Here is a 23,123-nt window from a genome sequence, read left to right as displayed (position 1 = left end):
CAGGACTCTAGGGAGGGGAGGCACCTTAACCTCTTTCCTTTATCCAGGCTGCTTAGCAAAAGCTCCGCCTATTAGGGTGGAGCTTGGAGCAGGCCATCCAATAGAAAACTAAAACAGGTGGATTCTTTGATCCTATTGGCTAGAAGAGGCGGGGGGATGGCTACCCACCATATTTAAAAGACACAGGTGGGGAGAGACTGGGGTATTAACCAGCTGCAATGTCATAGGAAGGAAATGGGAGGCTGGTATGGCCGGAAAAATTAGGCCCTGGCTTCCCAGCTGCACAGAGCCCTTGTCCACCGAGGCCTGCGTCACCTCTCGCGTGTCCCAGCTGGCTTCAGGCAGTTAGTTCTGGTTTACACCAGTGTCAATCAGATCAAAATCAGGACCACAGTCTTTAAAGAGACAGAAGGGTATCAATACTGCTGGGACCGGGGTGTCTCCCTTGTGGATGTATCGCTGGGGGGTTAGTTATTGAAGGGTCTCTGTCTATTTGGGGGTTTCTATATAAAAAGAGCTCATCTCCATTTGGGGACTGGGTTTCCCATTCCCCCCCCCCCCGAAACTATTGTTCTGCCCTGTGCCACTGCTAAGCATCTGTCTGTCCAGCCTAGGTAGTGGTAGCATGCCCATCATTCTGGTATTAGGCCTGTAAAGTTTGTCAGGCCAATAGAATATCATTGACTAGAGCTGATTACTTAGGCATCTGTCTGTCTGAGATGCTTATACAGCCTTCATGCTCTGAGCCTCTCACATTTACCCTCACCGCGCCCCTGGGAGGCAGGGCAGTGTCTTATCCCCACTGGGGATGGGGAAACCGAGGCATGTAGCAGGGAGGTGATTTGCCCAAGGTCACACAGGACAAGTGGGGCAGCGTAGGGATTTGAAGCAGAGCCCTAACCACTGGGCCGGTCTTCCTCCACTCAAACACACGACGGCGCTGCCAGAGGGAGTGGGGAAGGGGAGGTGCAGCCCCCTGATCCCGTCCCCACACAGCACCAGCACTGAGAATCCCGAGACGTCAGCCTAGACGGGCCCCAGTGCAGTGCTGGAGTGCGGTTGGGGGGGGCTCTCCCCTCAGTTAGTGCTGACCCCAATGCCCCCGTGTAGTGCTAGCTGGCACAATGGCGCAGGCGTGACGGATGATTCAGCAGGAGGCGCCTTCCCCCAGGTCAGTACCAGACCCACTGCCCCAGCATGGCACCGGACGTGCCACCCTGCCGGAAGAGCCGTCTTTCCCGGGAGGCCCTGTCCGCTCATAGCTATCCTAGGGGCATGGCCTATATCTCTGAAGGAAGCAAAGTGCCTGCTGAGAGCGTTGGTGGAAAGCCCGGCCGCTCACTGGTGCCGTCCCCACAATCGGGCTCAGGTGGGGCACTACCAAGGGGGCAGCACCCCTGGGTGGGGGCTGACAGCATCCCTCTGCCCCCTCCCCATGCCTCATCCGCAACCTCCCCAGTCTCAGCTCCACGCCCCAAGAAGCTGGGGGTTCCCTCGCTCTCCCCTTTGGCAAGATGCCGTTGGGCTCTGCAGGCAGGCAGGGGGGGGGTCCAGCGCGATCCCTGCGCCCATCCTCGCCAGCCGGGGGTGGAGCTGGATGCGCCTGGGCCCGGGCAGCCTGGAATTGACCCCAGCAGAGGCAGCTGGAAATGGGTGTGGGCTGCAAGGGGACACGTGCCATGAGCTGTTTCCTGCCAGGCTAGGGCTGTAGAAAGTAGCCCCGCCCTCTCACGCGAGCACCAGGGGGCATCTCCCCTTCCCCCCCCAGCCCTTGGGCCTTTACGGGGGCGGGATGCAGACCAGCCTGAGGAAGCAAAGGACGCCGTGGCAGGGGCAGCAGCAGGCCACGCGCCCCACGAAGCGCCTGCAGCTGGATTGCAGGCGGGAGCACGTGCAGGTCACCTTCCACCCATGCAGCAGGAGCGGGCGGGCAGGGGCTCCCTGAGCAGGGAACCGGGGCTCTGCTTTCCCCCACCCCCGCCTGGCACTGCATGAGGCTGGCGTGTTGCAGGAGGGAAAACCGCCTCAGCAGCAGCACCTGCTCCACCCTGCGCAGTGCCCAACGAACTGGTGCCGGCGCCTGCCCCCTCCCCCCAGCACAGCAGACGATGCCCCACCCCGGCAGCAGAGATCCACAGAGAGTGAACTTTTATTTTCAACAAAGACAGCGCCTGCCCCATGAGATAGAAAGGGGGTGGGGAGCGGAGGGGCCCCTCCCAAGGTGGGCTCCGGGGTCTAGGAGATGGAGAGGGCCCCCTCCCGCCTGGGGGGAGCAGGGTGGGTGGAGGTGTGAAGAGGAAGAACAGTGCCGGGGGCAGCGAGCGGCCGCCCCCCGCGGCGGGCAGGGGGTGGGGCTGCGGCGATGGGCGTCGTTCCCAGGTGCACACGGTGCACTGCGTGAAGAGATGCCCAGGTACAAAAGAGTTCCAGGCCGGCCCCCCAGCCCCCACGGCAGGACACGCCGCACACACGCCGAGCGCGGGGCTGGCGGGAGGCCGGCAGGCGTGCGCGTGTCCGGGGGTGCGTGACCCTACATCCGCGGGCGTGGGGGGGTGGCTCCAGGGGTGCGTGCGGCCCGGCGGTGACGACGTCGGAAGGGAAGAGAAGAAAAGAAAGCCCACAACAAAAGGCGAAAGGAGGATGGTGCGCCGGGGAGGGCACCGGCCCCCCTGGCAGGGGGAGCAGAGTCCGATGGCCGAATGAGGAAAACAAACCCCCCCACAAAAGGGAAACAAAATCCGATTGTCCTTTTGTTTGCTTTTCCCTTCTGCAGCGTGGGGCTGCCCGGGCCGGGCCGGGTCCAGCTCCCCCCGGCTCACACCTCCGTCTGGAAATCCCCCTCTGACACGTCCAGGTTCATGCACGGGGGCTCCCAGTTGGCGCAGTGCAGCTCCAGCTTCTCCCGCCGCTTGGGGGGCAGGGAGCTGAGCGTCATGGCCTTGAAGGTGCTCCAGCTCTTCTGCTGCTGCGGCTCCTCAGGCCTGGGGACTTCCTGCGCGGGGCGGAGGAAAGAGACGCGTCGGGGATGTACCGGAGCCAAAGCACCGCTCCCGCTCTGGGCCTGGGGAGAAGGGAGCTCCGTTCTCCCCCCCTTGGCCTGCTCTCCGCAGGCTGTGATCCCGGCGGGGCTGGGGCGGGCTGTCTCCCTGGGCCCTGGCTACTCAGCCTGCAGTACCTGCAACAGAGAGCTGGGGGGCAGGCCCCCTACGCAGCCTGGCAGTGTAAAGGGGCCTTGGACTGGGCGGGAGCCTAGAGAGCCAGCCGGGGCAGGGCAGGGCACAGCTGGTGTAAGGGCTCTGCACTAGTGCAGCCCCCGTGCAGGGTTGCCGTAAGAGTGCACCGCACCACCGCCACAGGGAGCCCTGGGAGGCAGCACGGCTCTGGGCAGAGAGAGAGTGAAGCGCTGCCAGCAGGATGCTTTGCACCCATTTTGCGCCGCTTCGAGGGGACACGTGAGGGGCAGGGCGGCGGGGACCCAGGGCCGGGCAAGAGGAGGCTGGAAAGTCCCCCGTTCCCCTCTGCGTTCCTGTTCCCTGCACAGAGACCAGCTAGCAGGCTCAGGGCCAGAGAGCAGATGCTTTGGAAGCCACCTGGAGAGAAGGACAGGCAGCCGGGGTGCACGGCTTGGGGGGGGGAAGCGGGCGGGAGCCTGGGCGTAGCCAGAGGGCAGGCAAGCAGCCGGGGTGCACGGCCGGGCGGGGGGGAGCCTGGGCGTAGCCAGAGGGCAGGCAGGCAGCCGGTGCGCGGCCGGAGGGGGAAGCCTGGGCGTAGCCAGAGGGGCAGGCAGGCAGGCAGCCGGTGCACGGCCAGAGGGGAAGCCTGGGCATGGCCAGAGGGGCAGGCAGGCAGGCAGCCGGTGCACGGCCAGAGGGCGGGGGAAGCCTGGGCGTAGCCAGAGGGCAGGCAGGCAGCCGGGTGCGCGGCCGGGGGAAGCCTGGGCGTAGCCAGAGGGGCAGGCAGGCAGGCAGCCGGGGTGCACGGCCAGAGGGAAGCCTGGGCATGGCCAGAGGGGCAGGCAGGCAGGCAGCCGGGGTGCACGGCCAGAGGGCGGGGGGGGGAAGCCTGGGCGTAGCCAGAGGACAGGCAGGCAGCTGGGGTGCACGGCCGGGGGGCGGGGGGGGAAGCCTGGGCGTAGCCAGAGGGCAGGCAGGCAGCCAGGGTGCACGGCCACAGGGCGGGTGAGTGGAAGGCCTGGGCATGGCCAGGGGGCGGTTGGGCAGTCGGGACACACAGAACAGCCAGAGGATGGGCAGGAGGCTGGGGTGCGCATCCAGAGGGTGGGCAGGACAGGGAGTGTAACCGAGGGCGGGCGGGCAGGACGGGGCGCGTGCCCGAGGGCGAGCGGGCAGGATGGACGGGGCACATGCCCGAGGGCGGGCGGGCAGGACGGGGCGTGTGCCTGAGGGTGGGCGGGCAGGATGGACGGGGCGGCAGGATGGACGGGCACATGCCCGAGGGCGGGCGGGCAGGATGGACGGGCACATGCCCGGCGGGCGGCGGCAGGACGGGGGGCGGGCAGGATGGACGGGGCACATGCCCGAGGGCGGGCGGGCAGGATGGACGGGGCACATGCCCGAGGGCGGGCGGGCAGGACGGGGGGGGTGCCGGAGGGCGGGCGGGCGGGCTGGACGGGGCACATGCCCGAGGGCGGGCGGGCAGGATGGACGGGCACGGCGGGCAGGATGGACGGGGCACATGCCCGAGGGCGGGCGGGCAGGACGGGTGCGTGCCTGAGGGTGGGCGGGCAGGATGGACGGGCACATGCCCGAGGCGGGCGGGCACATGCCTGAGGGCGGGCGGGCAGGACGGGGTGCGTGCCTGAGGGTGGGCGGGCAGGATGGACGGGGCACATGCCCGAGGGCGGGCGGGCAGGACGGGTGCGTGCCTGAGGTGGGCGGGCAGGATGGACGCACGTGCCGGCAGGATGGACGGGGCACAGGCCCGCGGGCGGGCGGGCAGGACGGGGTGGGTGCCTGAGGGCGGGCGGGCAGGATGGACGGGGCGCGTGCCCGAGGGCGAGCGGGCAGGATGGATGGGGCACATGCCTGAGGGTGGCAGGCAGGACGGGGCACATGCCCGAGGGTGGGCGGGGGGCTTGGAGCAAACCGTGGGACAACATGTATCTGAGCCCGAGGCACATTAGCACGAGATGAAGATGGAGCCTGGGGAGGGGCCCCTGGACAAGAGCCAGGAGGCTGCAGGGGCAGCATGCGAGGGGAGGGGAGGGGAGGACACTTACGAGGGGGGTGGAGACGGGGTGGGGGGCATGGCCGGCTTTAGGCCTATTCCACCAATTCCCCCAAATCGGGCCCCGCGCCTAAGAGGGCCCCGCGCCCAGTGAGAATCCCTTCCCTGGCTAGAGGCGCCTTTTCAATTTTTACTCACCTGGCAGCGCTTTGGGACTTCAGCGGCACTTTGGCAGCGGGTCCTTCGCTCGCTCCAGGTCTTCGGCGGCGGGTCCTTCACTTGCTCTGGGTCTTTGGCGGCACTTCGGCGGTGGGTCCTTCAGTGCTGCCGAAGACCTGGAGCAAGTGAAGGACCTGCCGCCGAAGTGCCACCGAAGACTCGGAGCATCGCCCGGTGAGTACAAGCCCCACGTGGTTTTTTTACATTTTTTTTTCAAGTCATTCCTGCCGGGCCCCCGTTGAAACTGTTCGAATTGGGCCCCGCACTGCCTAAAGCCGGCCCTGGTGGGGGGCAAGGAGGATGGACAGAGAAGCTGGGAGGCTTTGCATGAACTACAGGGTCACATGGGCGGGAGGCCTTCATCCTGCAAGGGGCAGCGCGAGGATGAGGATGGGGTGGAGATGCCGACATGCCAGGATCCCTGCGACCGGACGTGACAACTCCACGGGGGGCGCAGGGCTCCCGGAGGGCAGCAGCTCCGCACTAGCCCGCCCGCCCCAGGGAACCCCCCTCCCGCGGCTGGGGGTGTCCAGGCACTTACGCTGGATGTGCTCTTCTCCCCGCCGCCGGAAGAGACGCTCCACCGCTTCTCTCTCTGGGGGTACGGCCAGGAAAGGCAGCGTCAGACACTAAGGTACAGGCCCCCTCTCCCCCCAGCTCAGCCCTATGGCACCGGCTACTGGTCGTCACCCATCCAGGTGCCTTATGGGTGGTATGGGCCCCCAGGCAGCCCCCCGGCTTGGGGGGGGGAGGGCTATGAAGCACAATACTGACCTCTCAATTCGACCATCTGCCGAAGCCCATCGCGAAGGGGTCCCTCCCAGCAGGGGGAGATGAAGGGAACAGGGTGAGACGCCCCAGAGAGACCCCCCAGCCTCTGCAGTCCCAGTCTTCCCAGAAGGGAATGGCCTGGTAGTGCCGGCTGTGGTGAAGCGACTCCGGCCAGCAGGAGGCGCTGCGGTACGTGCACTGGATGCAGAGCAGGCTCACAGATGCCCTAGCCTCCACAATAAACGCGGTGGGGGTGTTTGAAATGCACTAGCTCCATGAGAGCGCCAAGGCTTCTCCCAGCAGGAGGCGCCGTGCAGCACGGCTAATTGTGCGCCATCAAGGTGCCCTCCGTGCGAGACGGCAAACACCAGCCGGGGCTTCCGCCAAGGACAGCGAGCGGCAGCTGCCTCGGTCGGTAACGCAGCCCTGTGCCCATCCCGCCCGCTGCTGTGCAGGGACGTAGGAACAGCTCAGCCCTGCCCGACACGGACAGCCTTACCTTGGCAGCATTGGTAGCAGGTGCCCGGTACCGATCCATCGTGTGGAATTTCTGGTTCAGCTCATGGTAGAGTTCGGAGTGGCGCTTCCTCGTGTGCATGACTTTCTGCAAAGGGATTGGGGTGGGGGGGAAACGTACGTACGTCTAGTCAGTGCCGCTTCACGGACACACAGCATCGTCCCCCGCCCCCCGCGGCCTGCTCCTGGGCTATGGGAATAATGGTTGTTACTTTACTCGCTACAGCAGGGGGAGCTCACACACTGGATTTCTGTAGGACCCACAAGAAACCGTAGCTGCCATTGGTTTGTGTCTGAGATTTCTTGGTAACAGAGTGGCGGGAGGGACTCTAGCCCCCCTTCAGGACTCCCCCCGTCACCCGCCCCAGCAGATTGAAACAGTCACACATGTGCAGCAGGGCAAAATTTAGGGGCTTAAATAACTCAGTGGTTCCCCCTTCCCACCAGCTGAAATGACACTGCCTGATTGGGAGCATCAGCTCCCGCCATGAACCTGGCGAAAATATTCCCAGCAGCCCTCCGGCGTTTTAATCAACCGTGAGCGCTCTTTATTGCCTGGTATAAAACTCTTCGGAGCTCAGCTCTGCTTAAATCAGGCCAGGGATGCGGTTGCAGGAGAGAAATAGAGGAGATTTTATTCCCCAAACCCGGACAAGCTCCTTGCAGGGCTCCTCCCCAGCCCCCATCTCTCCGCAGAGCCCAAGCACCAGCCACCCTCAATCCCTCTTTGCTTCGGGCCGGGCGGCGCTCACCGTACCGTGAGTCCCCCCGAGCCCAGAAGGGAGCTCCATCACCGCGCCGGTGCCAAGGCACCAGGAACCGCCGCACCAACCGCAGAAGTGGGGCGGGTCTCAGCGGCGCTTACCTCGAAATCCAGATCTGAGTATCGTAACCGCTTCCTCTGGGGGTGAAATATACGCACCGGCCAAAGCAAACCGAAAAGGGGGAGGGGGAAAAAAGAAAGATCTTTATTGGTTTGTCCGGCGAAGAGCACACGCCGCAGCGCTGGGGCGAGGGGCTGGGAGAAGGACGCCAAATTAGACCTGACCGAAGGGGGCGCTATTCTCACTGACTTCAGCAGGAGACACCCCAGTCTGCAAAAACTCGATCCCAGGAGTGGAGGGCAGCCAAGCTCCCCTCTTTGGCTGGATTTCCCATAGCTGCTCCCTATGCATGATGGCCCCTCCGCACTGTGCTGTCTAGGCTCCTCCCCTGCCCTCATCTGCATATGTTAATTAGCCAGGGCCGTAGCAACAAAGAACGTGGCCCCCTCCGAACATATGTCCGGGGCCCCTTACAATGCAGAAACATTTTTTTTGCCACTTTTAGGGGCCCCCTTCCTTGCGGGGCCCCCTCCGGTCGGAGGGTACGGAGGGCACTCGCTACGCCTCTGTAATTAGCCACAGCCCCGATAGGCTAGCTGATGCCTGGGCTGCCCAAAGTGTTAGGGGGTGGGTACCACCGCTATGGCAACCGTTACTATAGCGCCTAACCATCTTTGAATGCAGTTAGCCTCCCAAGCCCACTCTGCTATGGGTATGTGGGTAACGGCTACTACCTCATTTTAGGGCTGGGGATTGAGTGACTGGCCCCAGGTCACACCCCCAGTCTGCGGCAGAGCCGGGACGACCCAGCCTGGCGCCCGAAGCACTTGCCCCGTGCTGGGGTGAGGATCACTCGGGGCTTTGTGATTCCTCGTTACTAGCTGGGAGGGACGCTAGGGACCTGGGCAGGCCCCACATCGGACCTGCTTTAAGAGAGAATCCAGCAGGGAAATGTCCTCTAGCCGCACGGCTTCTGTCTCTCTTTGGCATCAGTCACTCTGTCACCAAGAAGTTGAAAGCGATACTAACGCGGTACTCAGCCCGTGCTGGCGCCTCTCCTCCGCACCAGCCAGGTATTAACTGAACCTCCCCAGTCAGGCCAGGAGCATTATCCCCACTTTGCAGCTGGGTAAATCGTGCAGTGAAGCGGCTAGCACAGAAAAATTAGTGGCGGAGCCAGGACTAGTAGCCGGGAGCCCCGACTCCTGCGGACCCTACTCCCGACAGCAAACAGCCGCCCCCATTTTGACGTGTCACACAGAAAAGGGATGTGCAAGCGCCCCCTGGTGCTTTGCAGCCAGCAGTTAATTAACAGACACTATTCCCAGAGCGGGCCTTTGTTCGAGGGGGGACACCGGCCATGGGGCGGGGGCTTAGCCAGGGGAACGCATTGGCTCCTTCTCCTGTTCAGACGTACGTTGGGGAAAAGGAGTGAGCTAAAGGGGAAGGAAATGCAGCAAGAGACAAGCGCTGCATCCGGGCTCCTCCCCAGGGGTGAGACGCCCCCCGAGCTGGCAAGGAAGTGCTCGAAGCCGGCTCACCGCAGGGATGTGTGCTGGGCGGGACAGTCCTGGGTGCAAACGAATCCCAGTGAGAGAAAGAACGAGAGCCCCCTGCGCGTCACAGCACTATCAGCCCCCGAGACGCAGCTTCGCACACCCTGCTGTGCACTCGCTCACTCTCACACACCCCTTTGCAGGTGGCCTCTCACACGCTCGTGCAGGCGGTCAGTCACACGTGCTCACCAACATTCACTGTCTCTCTCACATACTCGTTGCTGTCTTGCACACGCAGTTACCGCTTGTGCGCTTGCACACCCACACCTTCTCTTGCACATACACACGTACTCACACGCACACACCTTCTCAAACACACACGCCTGTGCAGCCCCTTGCATGCACACCCCCCGCTACACGTGCACACTTTCGCGCAGTCCCTGGCCCACCCGCTCCCCCTCAGCCACCCTGGGCAGTGGGCTCACCTCGAGCGACCCCACTTTCATGGCGGAGCCCGGCACCGTGCGTGGCATGGTGCGGCTGCGCTCCGTGAGCTCCGAGGCCAGGATCTGCCGGACCGTGGGGTGCTGCTTGAACTGAAGGCCGTACGGGTGCTTCACCGTCCCGTAGGGCTGGTTCAAGTTCACATTGATGTGGTCCACCGAGACAAAGCCGGGGTAGGCCTCCGCCTCGGCCCCACGGCGCCCCCTGCCCACGCGTGGCACCTCATCCACCTTGATGTTGAGCCTGCCCTCCTCCCTGCCGAAGGGCTTGAGGCTCACGGTCCGGCGGGGCAGCACCATGTAGTCGCTCTCCAGCGCCGGCTCCGGCGCCCGCATCCAGCCGTAGTCGGCCTGCTGCAGGTTGCTGTCCGTGCACAGGTAGACGGGCCCCCGGCTGTCCAAGTTGACGTCCTTCTTGGCGGGTGGGTCGCTGAGTTCGTTCAGGCCCTTGTGCGTCAGCGTGGGCACCTGCACCAGGATGCCGGTGGGCGGGATGTTCCCCGGGAGGCTGGAGAAGCCCAGGCTTCCCTCGGAGCCGGGGTGGAGCTTGGGATCCTCGTCGCCGTCCAGGGAGATGCGCGACAAGGTGCCCGTGATGGTGGCGGGGTTGCACGCGTTCACCTCCTTGAAGAGGACTGGCCGGGGTGGGGAGAAGAGGAGACGTGGGTCAGAGGTGGACAGTTAATGTGCGGGTGTCTCCCAGGGACTCTGGGATGGGGTCAGGCTGGGAAGGGGACTAGCTCTGCCCTAAGTGGCGTGAAAACCAGGCTGTTAGTCCCGTGCGGGGTACCCGCCCCCACAGCGCCCCGCCGGTGCTGCCCCACTTAGCTCCTCCCACTTGATGCTAAGCCCCACCCCATCTCTGTTAAAGGGATGGCTTGGCTCTGTGGTGATTCCTGGCTTGGGGGGTGGGAGAGGGGCCCAGCACTGCCCTCCTGGCCTCCCTCCCAACCCCCCCAGGGGAGCGGGACCAGACCTCACCTGTCTGACACGCCAGGTCAACGTCCTTTTCAAAGTCTGTCTATAAGAACAGAGAAAGAGGGGGAGAGAGACGGGGGGGGGGGGGAGAGGGAGACCCGGAGGGATGAATGTATCACAGGCGGCGAGCAGGGTTAAAGGGGCCACGCAGCGGGGGCCCAGGGGGTCCGGCTCCACTGCAGCTGGGAGGGGCGATTCCCAGTGTGGGCAGACAGACGCACGCGCGCAGTGTGGATGTCACGGGCCTGGCGGTGGCACGGGCTAGCCACCGAGTCCGAGCCCTCCCGACCCGCTGGGAACAGGCTTGGGTGGCCAGTCTGAGCTACCGCCCCAGCCCGGGCCCCAGGCCGCCCGCTCGCCCCGTGCTGCCCCAGCCCGGGCCCCGTGCCACCCGCTCGCCCCGTGCCGCCCGCTCGCCCCGTGCTGCCCCAGCCCGGGCCCCAGGCCGCCCGCTCGCCCGTGCGGCCCCCGCCCGGGCCCCTGGCCGCCCGCTCGCCCCGTGCCGCGCGCTCGCCCCGTGCCGCCCGCTCGCCCCGTGGGGCCCCAGCCCGGGCCCCAGGCCGCCCGATCGCCCTGTGCTGCCCCAGCCCGGGCCCCAGGCCGCCCGCTCGCCCCGTGCTGCCCCAGCCTGAGCCCCAGGCCGCCTGCTCGCTCGGTGCCGCCTGGCTGACGCTCACTCACCATGATCTGCACCTGTCCGTTCTTGCAGGAGTCGGGCGAGTTCTCATTCTCGTCACTCTTGCACACCCCAATCTGGCACTTCACGACGTCCTGCACCTGGGCGAGGCAGAGGCTGCGGTTACTGCCCTGGGGGTTGGCAACGATGGGGGGCCCCTGCTGCCCTGCCTCTCACAAATGATTACTAGGGTCTGTAAGCCATCTGGATCCACCCGGCCAAGCCTCACGCCCTGCTGGGATCCACCCTGCCCCCATCCAATCCCTGCGCCCTGCCGGGATCCACCCCACCAACCCTCACGCCCCGCCCAGATCCACCCTGCCCCCATCCAATCCCTGCGCCCTGCCGGGATCCACCCCACCAACCCTCACGCCCCGCCCCAATCTGCCCATCTGATCCCCGAGCCTGGTGCTGGACAGTGACCAGGGGCGAGGGCAGGTCAGTCTCCATCTGCTCTTTGAGGCCTTGGACCCTGGGCCGGAGCTGACAGCACAGCGCCAGCTGGGGATCCAGGGCGTGGACACTTGAGCCCCAACCCCTGCAGAGGAGCCAGCATGAGGACAGGGCCCCCTTAGCCCCTCTATGCAGGGGGAACTTCACCCCAGGCCACCGCCGAGCCCTCACAGCCCCCTCTCGCTCTCCTGCATCTTGTGGGACCTCTGCCCTGGCACTGCCATGAGCATCTTTCCTATGCCCCCTGGCACCTGGGCAGCGCCAGCCGCTGGGCCCCCGCCCTGATGGGAACCTTCAGCCAGCAGCCGGCCACAAACTCTCCCTCCCTAGCTCTGTGCCCATCTGTAACGCTCCGACCAGCGCCTGCCGCCGTGTGAGCTGTTACCGCCGAGATATTTATAGACTGGCCCCGTCTCTCCAGAGACTCCTCTTTACTAGACTCTATAAATCCTACGTCCCTCGGCTCGTCCTCCCGACCCTCCGCTCCGGCCGCCCTGCTTGGCATTCCAAGGCGAGGCTGCTGTTGCTAACTTTCCCAGGCGGTTGCAAGGACGGAGCCATCGGGCGCTCCCTGGTTTGCGACAGGATGGGCCGGAAGCTCGTAACGATGGACCTTGCATACGCGTGCTCTGTGTTTATAGAGCTGCCATTCGCAGTGTATCACGCTAAGATAAATGAGCACCCAAGGGCGCTCCGGAATTCAGAGGGATGGGCTCGGAGGGACACGGTTCTCTCCAGACGGGTGATGGACAGAACTCCACCCCCCCCCCACCCTCCAGGGCTGGGCGACTCCATTAAGATTTAGTGTAGCATTTGGAGCTTAAAGCTGCAATTTGGGCTGGTCTGTGCTAGCCGCCTCTAGCCAGGACCGTGGGCTTTGATTACAAGATGCATTCGCTTTGCCTACCATCTCCACAACAGCGTGTTGTGCTCTACACACAAAGGGCCCCCCTTCCACAGCGGGACCCCGTCCCGCCCCTGCATTCCCGCCCGCTGTTTTGCACGGGCAGCGAAGCGGGTGTGCAAACCCTCAGTCCCTGTCAACGGGGTGTGCAAAGAGCGCAGGGCTACCAGGTGTGTGGGGGCAGACCCGCTGAGACTCCTTTCTCTGCAGGAGGAGTGGAAACCAGTGCGCAGCCCCTGGCGTGTTCGAATCCGGGGGCAGGCTGAGCCCCAGACAGCTGGGGGAAGAGAACCTCAGCCCAGGGATCAGGCCAGCGCGCGGGAGCTCGGACGGCAGGGCCGGCGCGTGGGGCCCCACCTCGCGGCGCAGGAAGCAGTGCACGGTGATGATGACGAAGCCCTGCACCGAGTTGAAGACGGCGAAGAGGACCTGGAAGAGGATGGAGCGCCGGTCGGTCATGGCGAGCACGGCCGACATCCAGGTGAGCGCCAGCAGGGGCAGGACCACGCAGGAGCTCCACAGCGACGCCCTGGGCGGGGAGAGGGAGGGACGAGGGTGAGACGGACGAGCCCCAGAGCCAATCAGGGGGGAGGCTGCTGTTTAAAAGGCACGCTCACTTGCCCGAGGGAGCTGCGGGAGCCCAGTTGCCAGCGCTCTGGGGTGCTGAGCGTGTCCCCAGGGCTAGGCAAACCGGCGAGTGCTTTCCGCCTGCCCTCACTGTGGTACTGCTGGCGAGAGCTGAGAGATCCGATCTCCCGCTCGCATACACAGCCCCCTGGCACCGCCCCTCCAGGCACAGCCCGGCCAGTTCCTGGCCTCTCTGCCAAGGCTGCCAGACTGCGGGATGGGGGCACGGAAGAGAGACCCAGCAAACTCGTTTCAGGTGGGACATCACCACCGTTCTCAGACTGGCCTGGATTTGATCCAGGCTTCGAATCCCACTCCCCTGAGCTGTTCAGCGCTGCATTCCCAAACTGCATTAAGGCCCAGTGGTTTAAAGGTATTCAGGTCCAAACCCTATTGACCGTCAAAGGGATTTTGGCTCCTCGGTGCATAAATCCCTTCTGCAAAGGAGCCTGAGGCTCCTAAACCAGTTAGGTGTTGCAATGCTGAGTGCAGCAATGCTTAAACATCTTTAAAAATCTGGGCCCAAGAGCCCGTCACCTCCTGGGGTGAGAAAGACCTGCAGCAACCCGATAAAGCTTGTAGCTTTGCCCAGCCGACGCCCCAGCTTGTGTGGATGAAGCATGCAAACTCCTGCAGAAGTGAGCCAGGCTCTGCATGCAGAGGACAGAGAGGCAGGGAGAAGGGCTCATGCACTCGGCTCATTAGATTTAACTATCTTCTCATTCGAACCTCTCCTCTGGCTGCTCCGTTCAGCAGCTGAAAGCTCATTAAGTGACAGGCAGAAGGCAAAGCCTCCCGGAGATTTAAGGAAGAGAAGTTGCAGAGTTGGGGACGGAGCGCCTGGCCTGCCTTGCCATGATCCGGGTCTTGGCTAGCTCCGGGGCTGCCTACGGCCCCAGGCACTCAGCTCCTGGGCTTGGATTACAGCTAAAAGGTCCTTCCCCCCCCCAGCCTTAGGGAGAAGCTGAGCTAGCGGGAGGAGAATGAAACCTGAGGGCCGGGTCTGATCTCGAACGTGCTGGGCTCCAAGTCCCAACTGCTCCGCACCTTGGGCCCGACGTGCAAGGAAGCGCTCGGCGCACGTCAATGAGCTGAGTCATCATTTACACCAGTGCAAAATGGGCGCAGAAATGCCGTTTGCGCCGATGCAAAACCATGGGCCAGGTGCAGGGCAGGGCTGGATGAGACCCACTGCGTTTACACTGGTGTGGCTACTGGTTTGAGTAGAGTCACTCCTGATTTGCACCAGCATGCGAGAGAATCGGGCCCGCTGGGGAAACCAGCAGGAGCACCTCCCTCCTCATTTTGGGTGGCTATTGGCCTTTCTTCCACTGAGCCCTGTATTCCTGAGACAACGTTCCAGGCGGAACGCTGATGCCAGATGCCGTTAGCAGAGTGATGCAAGATAAGCCAGGGGCCGGCACAGAGTGGGTGCACCTGCCTCTCTCTCTCGCCGTGAATAGCAGCAGAATAATGAGAAAGGATTCTGGGGGAGGACGCGGGGGAACGAGATGACAGAGCGCAGACAGATTAACCACGAGAGCGGCCTCCGACATGGAGATAGCCAGCCAGCAGCTCCCCTGCACCCCAGCCATGCACGTGGACTGACGGTCGCGGAGCACCCCCCACCCGGGGAGTCTCCAGGGGTTCACTCCAGCCTCTCCTGAAAGGCTGGCAGGGCTGCACTGGGGCTGGGATCCCACAAGCACTGTGAGGATTTTGGATCAGTGGGTACAGAGAGGAGCCCAATGTGAGAGGGTGACGCATGAGTTAGAACATGTGGGGGGGCTACTGGGTGCATGATGCATGGGGGAGTGCAGGGGGCTATGGGAGGTGTATGGGGGCGCATGTAGGTTTGAGAGCCTGAACTCCCCCCCTCCCCACCAATTCCTGCATTCTCTGCCCAAGCACAAGGATTTTGGTCTTTAAAAAACGGATTTTTAAAATTGTGCTTTTGGGGGATTTTCCCACCAGTGTGGCTGTGCCGCTCCCCAGGGTCTCCGGCTGCTGTCAGCACCATTGTCACCAGCACCCGCAGCCCTGCCCCAGGGCCTGGCTGGGAACATTCTCATCAGCTGCTGGGTTCCACCTCCGGTCCCGGAGAGCGAGGGCCCCCTCCCGCTGGGGTGGCCGAACCCAGCCCGCGTCCCGGCAGAGCCAGCCTGGACTCAGCTTCCCTGGGTTCCTCACATGCTGCCCTCCCCCAGAGGGCAGCCAGGCCCCCATGGGACTTGCCCGCAGCCACCTCTCTGCTGTGATTGCCAAGGACACATCACCCTGGGGATTCTGGTGGCAGGAACCACTCGGCCTCTGGACTGTAACCACCAACCCCCAGAAACTGACCGTCTGCTGCCATGGGCAGGTTCAAAGCAGCCGTGGAGAGGGGAACGGCTCTGTAAGGCACTGCCAGCCCCGCTGAGCCATGGAAAAGGAACTTGCCTAGCCCCCCGTGAACCCCATGTCCTGCCACCACCTGGGGTACAGGCTCCCTGCAGCAAGATGTGCAGAGTATCAGTCCCCCCTGCAGCTTTTTAGCTCTTTGCTACCTTGCCAGACTGGCTGCCCTCTTCCACTCGCCCCCAGCTGGTCCTGGCTCCCTGCCCCTGCTCATCTCCTCGCCCTCACTGATCCCTCTTGCCCCCCAATCTGTGCCCTCCCCTGGGCCTGGGATCCCACCCTGCAAAGTCCCAACATACAGAACACAAAGCAACCCAGTCTGGGGAGCTGGCTGCTGATGGCTGCAGAACCAGCGTTCCCCCATTCCCACCCCCACGAGGGACCTGCCCCAGGCAACGTGTTATTTGATGAGCGGCAGTGAACGGGCAGGAGTGACGGGTCTCACACACACAGGGCCCCACGCCAGCCACCGCGAGACACAGAGCCGAGCCGGCGAGCGCAGCAGACGCAGGCCCCGGAACAGCTCTGAGCACACGGCATTCTCCAGCCCCGGGGAGGGAGTTGAAAGGCTGAGCGCCCATCAGGCAATGCCCCCTCCCTCCCGCCCCCCATGCCCCGGCCGGCGGGAGAATGCTGCGCTCTCAGGTCCCGGGCAGCGCAGCCACACACGATAGCGCGAGCGAGCACAAAGGGCGCAGGCTGAGAGACTAACATGGCGCTGCTGGCGGTGGCAGAGGTCAGGGCGGTGCTGGACACCACGCCGCATTTGGTGCATTTCAGGAGCAGGCGGCCGCAGGCGGGCTGCTTCCAGCTGAGCGCCCCACCCCCCACGGGAGAGCCACGCGCGGCCAGGGGGCGGGGAGGGGCGGGAAGCGAGGGCACGAGGCAGGTGGGAGGGGACGGACGGACACATAAACCAAGCAAATGAGAAAAACAGAGAGAGAGAGAGAGAGAGAGAGAGATTGTTAGTTGCAAGCTGGCAGGCTGGCTGGTTAGTGACTAGCACGGGGCCGGCAGCTCTCGCTGGGGGACGGCTGGGGGCTCGGCCCCTTGTCTGGGGGGCCCTGCAGTAGGATCCCCTTTCCCTCCGCGCTCCGAGTGCAGCTCTGTGACAATGGCAATCCCAGCACTGGGCGGGGGGGAGAGGTTCGGGAGTAACGGGTGCAGGGCCTGGGCAGGGGCCGTGGGCACTTCTGGGTAACAGACAATGGGGCACAAGCTGCCCCCTCGCTGCAGCAGTCAGATCAGCGCCAACCCCCCCATTCCGTCTCCCAGGCCTCCAGGCTCGGGTGCTGGGGTACAGGGTGCCGATGGGTGGCTGGGGTGAGTCTCATCTGGTGGGGGACGTCTCTCTAGATGGGGGGACGGCTCATCTGCAGGGTGGGGGTGGTGTGCTGCTGGAGCTGGGGGTGAGGGGCACCCCTGGGAAATCCATACTCCACCACCACTCCCCTCTTAGCTATGAGAGCTGGGAGCCCGCTGAGGACTGGGCAGACTTCACTTCACTTGTGAATGGCTGGAGCCGAGCCCAGGTGCAGCAGGGGGGTGCATTGACACAGCCAAGGTGAGGAGGGGGGGCTCTTAACACCCTGAGCCTCCAGCCTCCTCGAGCCAATGGGACATGGACTGCCTGGCCCTGCCCCAGCTCCTCCGGACTGCACCTGGGCCGCCAAGGGGCAGAGGGTATTACCTGCCTGCATGTGCCCTCCCGCTCGCCCGCCCCACGTGGGGGCAGCCCCGGGGGGCACTTACCCGGCCCGCTGCTTTTTGGACTTATCTGAAATGCCGTCCCGAGACATGAGCTTGTTGAAGACAATGATCCCAATGAGCATGTTCACCTGGGTCGGGAGGGGGAGAGAGAGACAGAGCCCGGGTGAGGGACGGGGTGGTGACCCCACACAGGGGACCCAGCGCTGGGCAGCGCCCTCCCCTCCTGCGCCGCCCCCACCCCGGGGGCAGGGAGGGACCGGGCTGTGTGGGGAGTTCAGAGAGATTGTGGGGAGATTGCAGCAGCAGGCTCCGGGCTGGGAACGGGCTGGGGTCAGGGGAGGAGAAACAGGGTGGTGGGGTGCAAGGGGGAGGGGCTCCCTGGGGCCGGCAAGAGACAGGGGTTGGCCCTTTTCTTCAGCCAAAGACGTGCTCTCAAAGGGCAAACACCTACCAGCACGATGACGGCAGCGGGGCCGACGAAGGCATAGAGCAACCCGCCTTCCAGGGAGAGCCAGCAGCTGCAGAGGGAACACGGCACCATTAGGGGAGATGGGCAGATGGAATCCCCTCCCTGCCCACAGCCCGTCTCCTACCAGGGAGCCTGGCTCCTCGCCCCGCAGCCCCCAGCCCCAGCCAAGTCTGGTGTGCGGGGGAGCCCCTGGGGCTCCAGCCCCCCGTGAACCCCCTGCCAGGCTCCATTCCAACACTCACTAGCTGGCTGTTCCGTAGCCTTTGGTCCGAGTGAAGCCGACAGAGACTGCAACCACCAGGGCCGGCAAACCTGGCGGGGGAGACGAGACAATGGCCAGGATCTGCAGAGGGGCTCAGCACCCACCTGCCCCACTGACACCGGGGGGAACCTCCCTCCATTTCCTCCCCACTGACACCGGGGCAGCATCCCGCCCCCGTGCCGAACAACAGAGAGTGCCCGGCTGCCCCCCTGAACAGTAAGAGCTGCTGGGAGCAGAGCCCGGGGGAAGATCTGCCCCTGCCTCCCCACAGGTCAGCAGGGGCCGTGTCTATAGACCCAGGGCAGCAGCTGGAGAGCAGAGACAGAGCATGCAGTGACTGATGCATCAGCAGGGGGGCCCGAGCCACCCAGCAGCACATCTAGACGTGAAACAGCGCAGCGACCCACGGCGCCTCTGGGTTCCCTCTGCTCTGATGAGAGCGGGGCTCCTCACACGGTTCAGGGGCTGGGGTGAGGGTCAGAGCAGGGACTCCTGGCTTCTATTCCCAGCTCGCCCACTGAGGCAAGTCACTTTCCTGCTCTGTGCCTCAGTTTTCCCACCTGTGAAATGGGGGTGATAATCCTTAGCTCGCCCGGAGGCGGGGTCTGAGTGTGACCACCATTAACTCACGTGTGCAAGGTGCTTCCCTCTGTTCTGACCACTAGACCCCACCCATTCCTTGAGCTGGACCCACTGCTCGCGGGGGAGGCGAGCGAGGCCTCTTACCCCATCCTAGGCACAGGAAGCGCTTCCTGACCAGGCGTGTGCGGATCCTGCCGATCACGGCCAGGTAGGACTGCCAGGCCTCGGTCAGCACCCAGCAGAAGGACGAGAGGAAGAAGAAATGCAGAAATGCGGCTGTCATGGTGCACACGCCCTGCAAGGAGAGAGAGACGGCAATCAACACAGGCATGCCGCACAGAGGCCTGGGGTGCTTGGCGCCTCTCGGGATCTGGCCCTAGCAGAGCCTTCGGGCATCCCACACTCCCCGGCGTTGTTAATAATGGGCCAGATTCCCCCTGAATTAGATGGCGTAAATCAGGAACAACTCCACTGAACCCAATGGGTAGGAGCGGCGTAAGCCAGAGGGGAGCCCAGCCCAGTGCTCTCATGGCTTGGATGCATCGTGCACGCCAATCTCTGGGAAGAGGTGTGCCGCTGGCAGACGAGGTGCCAGCTCCTGGCAAGGTTCCCACGTCAAACGCTGACAGCTACAGAGCCGGATGCCGTCTGGTTCACCTATGCGTTAGCAGGGCCCAAACAGATATTAGATTGTAAGAAAGCTTGTGAGTCGCTGCCTGAATTAACCTCACTTATAACATCCGTATCCCACGCTATAAGGTAATATCTCAGCGGTTGTATTCTGAGCCTGCGAGATCGCGTAAATCACCAGACAGGAGAGAGACATTAATTAGTGTGACATTAATTAGGCCGATCTTCCCAAAAGGAGAGGTCCATCGATACCAGATGGACCACTGGGAGATGGTGCACCTGGCATTTCCCTACCTACTCTCCGCAAGAGAACAAAAGAGTTTTGTTGCTCTGCTCTCCTTCTCCTCCCCGGGAAGATGAGTCACGCCAGCCCATTCCTCCCATCAGCTGAGGTTGCAGCTCAGGGTACGTGGCAGGAGGGGAATAAAACCCCCAGACAAAAGGAACTTGGTCTCTCTGTGCTGCTTGGAATCTGGGGACCAAACGTTTCTAGGCACACGCAGGAGATCCCCAGCGGCTCAGCCTGGGTGAGCCCTAAGGGACGTGCAGAACATGCTCATGATAGAAGCTTTTATTGCCTTTTGATACTTAAGATTGTAACTCGTTTGTGTGTCTGTTTAACTTTGTCAATGCCGCTCTGGTTTCCTTTTCCGAGCTCGTAAACCTTTAGCTAGTTTCTCACAGGACTGGCTACAAGCGTCGTCTTCGGTGTGAGATCTGGGGTGCAACGGGGATCCTGCAGCAGCTACATCCCAGGCCTGCAAGGGCCTTGCGTTTATAGGGGAGTGGATGGTGCATTCCTAATCCCTGTGGCCCACCTCTCTGGTGATGCCATAAACACACACCAGAGCATTCGGCCACAAGGGAGCGCAGTCCACCCTTTGAGTAGAGACCAGGGGCTGCTCTCTGGCCCCCATCACGGCAGTGTCTGCGACCCTCAGGGATTTATCCTCACACTCCTTGTGCAGGGAAGGATTATGCCCATTTGGGGAAACTGAGGCACGAAGCCGGGCAGTGATTCAGCCAAGGTCCCACAGCAACCCAATGGCAGAACTGGGGATAAAAACCAGTTCCTCTGAGTCCCAAACCAGCGACAGGGACTGGAAATGGGTCCTTTCACTTCTCCGCTGCGTCTTGTCCCTCTCTCCCTCTCTCTGTCCCTGTAAGCAGCAGCCAGGTTCGCACTAACTGTGCTCCCACGGCCTGGGGGAGAGCAAGTATCACAATCCCACGCAGAGGTGCACACGAGCACACGCACACCACAGTGCGACTCATCCCCACTCCACTGCCGCTTGCTTCCGTCGTTCCCAGGAGCGCAGCCGGGCACTGCCCCACAGACCGCCGCCACACTTGGCGACCCACGCAGCAGGGCACTGCCTCACAGAACGCCGCCACACCTGGCGACCCACGCAGCAGGGCACCGCCTCACAGAACGCCGCCACACCTGGCGACCCACGCAGCAGGGCACCGCCCCACAGAACGCCGCCACACCTGGCGACCCACGCAGCAGGGCACCGCCCCACAGAACGCCGCCACACCTGGCGACCCACGCAGCAGGGCACCGCCTCACAGAACGCCGCCACACCTGGCGACCCACGCAGCAGGGCACCGCCCCACAGAACGCCGCCACACCTGGCGACCCACGCAGCAGGGCACTGCCCCACAGAACGCCGCCACACCTGGCGACCCACGCAGCAGGGCACCGCTCACAGAACGCCGCCACACCTGGCGACCCACGCAGCAGGGCACCGCCCCACAGAACGCCGCCACACCTGGCGACCCACGCAGCAGGGCACCGCCCCACAGAAAGCCGCCACACCTGGCGACCCACGCAGCAGGGCACTGCCCCACAGAACGCCGCCACACCTGGCGACCCACGCAGCAGGGCACTGCCCCACAGAACGCCGCCACACCTGGCGACCCACGCAGCAGGGCACTGCCTCACAGAACGCCGCCACACCTGGCGACCCACGCAGCAGGGCACTGCCCCACAGAACGCCGCCACACCTGGCGACCCACGCAGCAGGGCACTGCCCCACAGAACGCCGCCACACCTGGCGACCCACGCAGCAGGGCACTGCCTCACAGAACGCCGCCACACCTGGCGACCCACGCAGCAGGGCACTGCCCCACAGAACGCCGCCACACCTGGCGACCCATGCAGCAGGCACTGCCCATCTAGCGCAGCTAGGGTGACCAGACCGCAAGTGTGAAAAATCGGGACGGGGTGTGGGGGGGGAAGGGAATAGGAGCCTATATAAGAAAAAGACCCAAAAATCGGGACTGTCCCTATAAAATCGGGACATCTGGTCACCCTAAGCGCAGCCAGCAGAGCTGGGGGATGGGGGGTTGGGTGGCTCATTCATGCTGCAGGGATTTGGGCCTGGGGGATGCCATTTGAGGCCTCATCTGCCCTTTCCTCAATATTTATATCCATGAATTCACTGATGCAGTCACCTGGGGTGGCCAAGCAAGCTACTGTATCCTCTGGGCCACAGGACAACAGAGAGCCCAGAGGATCCCAGAGCACTTCACCAGCTCTGCTGGTCCAGGAGAGACTTCAGTCAGCTCTGAAATGCAGCCACCTCTGGGACAGAGCACAGCAGCTGTTCTAACAGCACGCAGCAACACTGCAAAGCAATTCAGAACAGGGAACTGTTCAGCCGGAAAAGCAGGATGCATCGATTTAAAGGCCACATCCTGCCATTCCAGGCTGTTCTGCCCACAGCTCTCTGGCTGTGATGTCCCAGGGAAATGTCCATCCGGTGCCTGTCTCTCTCCTGCTCTCCCTGACCTCTTCAAGGAACACGGTGTCATGGAGTGTGGGGGAGTCAGGGCCCTGCATCCCCCACTTCCTGCAATTCACCCTGACTCTCAGCCAGCCAGTAACACAGAAGGTTTATTAGACGACAGGAACACAGTCCCAAGCAGGGCTTGTAGGTACAGCCAGGACCCCTCAGCCAGGTCCCACCGGGGGGCAAGGCTCTTAGACCCCAGACTTGGGGTTTCCTGCCTCTTCCCAGCCAGCCCAAAAGTGAAACCAAAAACCCCTCCCGCAGGCTCTGCCCCCTCCTCCTCTCCCCCTCTCCCTCGGTCCAGTTACCCAGGCAAAGGCGTGGATTCGCCCCACCCCCTCCTGGCTCAGGTTACAGGTTCAGGCGTCCCTCACCTAAAGTCATCCCCCGCTCCCCAACCCCCATGCAGACAGCCCCAGTAAAACTGGACGACATTCCCAGGTCAATGTGCCGCTCCCTACTGCGTCACACCCGGCGTGTCCCCACTGGCTGCCCAGCCGGGCAACGCCCCTTGGCAGCTGTAATGGAGCAGAAGCCCTAGGCCAGATTCTCACCTTACTGAGCATATGGGACTGGCCCACAAGGATCAGCACATTGGAAGCCAGGATGGAGACGCAGAAATTCAGCAGGATGATGGAGCGCTCTGACTTGATGAACCTGCAGGGAGGGCAGAGGGAGGCAGGTTGAAGGGGTCCTGGGGCTGGGCCCCTTGCAAACATCCTGGCCTGGTTTCTCTCTAGACCTAAGGTGGAGAATGCAGGAGATGCTATGACACAATAGACTAATGGCCTAATCAGTCTGGTAGCCCGTCTCCAACAGTGGCCAATGGGGCTATGTTAGAGGGCAGCACAGACCTTCATATAGTGCGTGGAGTGTGTTAGCAGGCAGGGGATGCCTTCCTGACCCCCGGCTGGGGATCCGTTTATGCCCTGAAGCATGAGGATGGAGAGTTTATTTTATCCTAGGAAGTGTGACTCCAGGGGCTACCCCATTCATATAACAAATACTGACACTGGGATGAAACACCTGCACTTCCACAGCACTTGGGGAACACAACATGCTACACAAATGTGAACTAGTTAGGCCTTCCGACACCCCTGTGAGGTATGTGAGGGTAGGTCTCT

At 63.3% G+C, this 23,123-nt stretch overlaps 1 protein-coding gene across 2 annotated transcripts in view; it reads right to left on the bottom strand.

Annotated features, from left to right (window-relative positions):
• Positions 1–2,346: 2,346 nt before the first annotated feature.
• ADGRB2 (adhesion G protein-coupled receptor B2) overlaps positions 2,347–23,123 on the bottom strand; it is a 97,911-nt gene continuing 77,134 nt past the window's right edge. Inside the window, exons 19-32 of one of the 2 annotated variants that reach the window (XM_039511798.1) lie at positions 22,554–22,656; positions 18,719–18,869; positions 17,973–18,042; positions 17,713–17,779; positions 17,304–17,389; positions 16,264–16,362; positions 12,885–13,056; positions 11,176–11,271; positions 10,498–10,537; positions 9,499–10,151; positions 7,559–7,594; positions 6,677–6,781; positions 5,948–6,001; positions 2,347–2,992 (exon numbers count right to left, since the gene is read on the bottom strand). In XM_039511798.1, the coding sequence (XP_039367732.1) occupies positions 2,816–2,992; positions 5,948–6,001; positions 6,677–6,781; positions 7,559–7,594; positions 9,499–10,151; positions 10,498–10,537; positions 11,176–11,271; positions 12,885–13,056; positions 16,264–16,362; positions 17,304–17,389; positions 17,713–17,779; positions 17,973–18,042; positions 18,719–18,869; positions 22,554–22,656 (1,909 nt within the window). In that variant the 3' untranslated portion in view covers positions 2,347–2,815. The remainder of the gene's footprint in view (positions 2,993–5,947; positions 6,002–6,676; positions 6,782–7,558; positions 7,595–9,498; positions 10,152–10,497; positions 10,538–11,175; positions 11,272–12,884; positions 13,057–16,263; positions 16,363–17,303; positions 17,390–17,712; positions 17,780–17,972; positions 18,043–18,718; positions 18,870–22,553; positions 22,657–23,123) is intronic. The other variant, XM_039511799.1, reaches the window with a different exon arrangement.

Source organism: Mauremys reevesii, linkage group 23, assembly GCF_016161935.1.
Source record: "Mauremys reevesii isolate NIE-2019 linkage group 23, ASM1616193v1, whole genome shotgun sequence".
Lineage (NCBI taxonomy): Eukaryota > Metazoa > Chordata > Testudines > Geoemydidae > Mauremys > Mauremys reevesii.
This window is presented reverse-complemented; position numbering and strand designations above follow the sequence as displayed.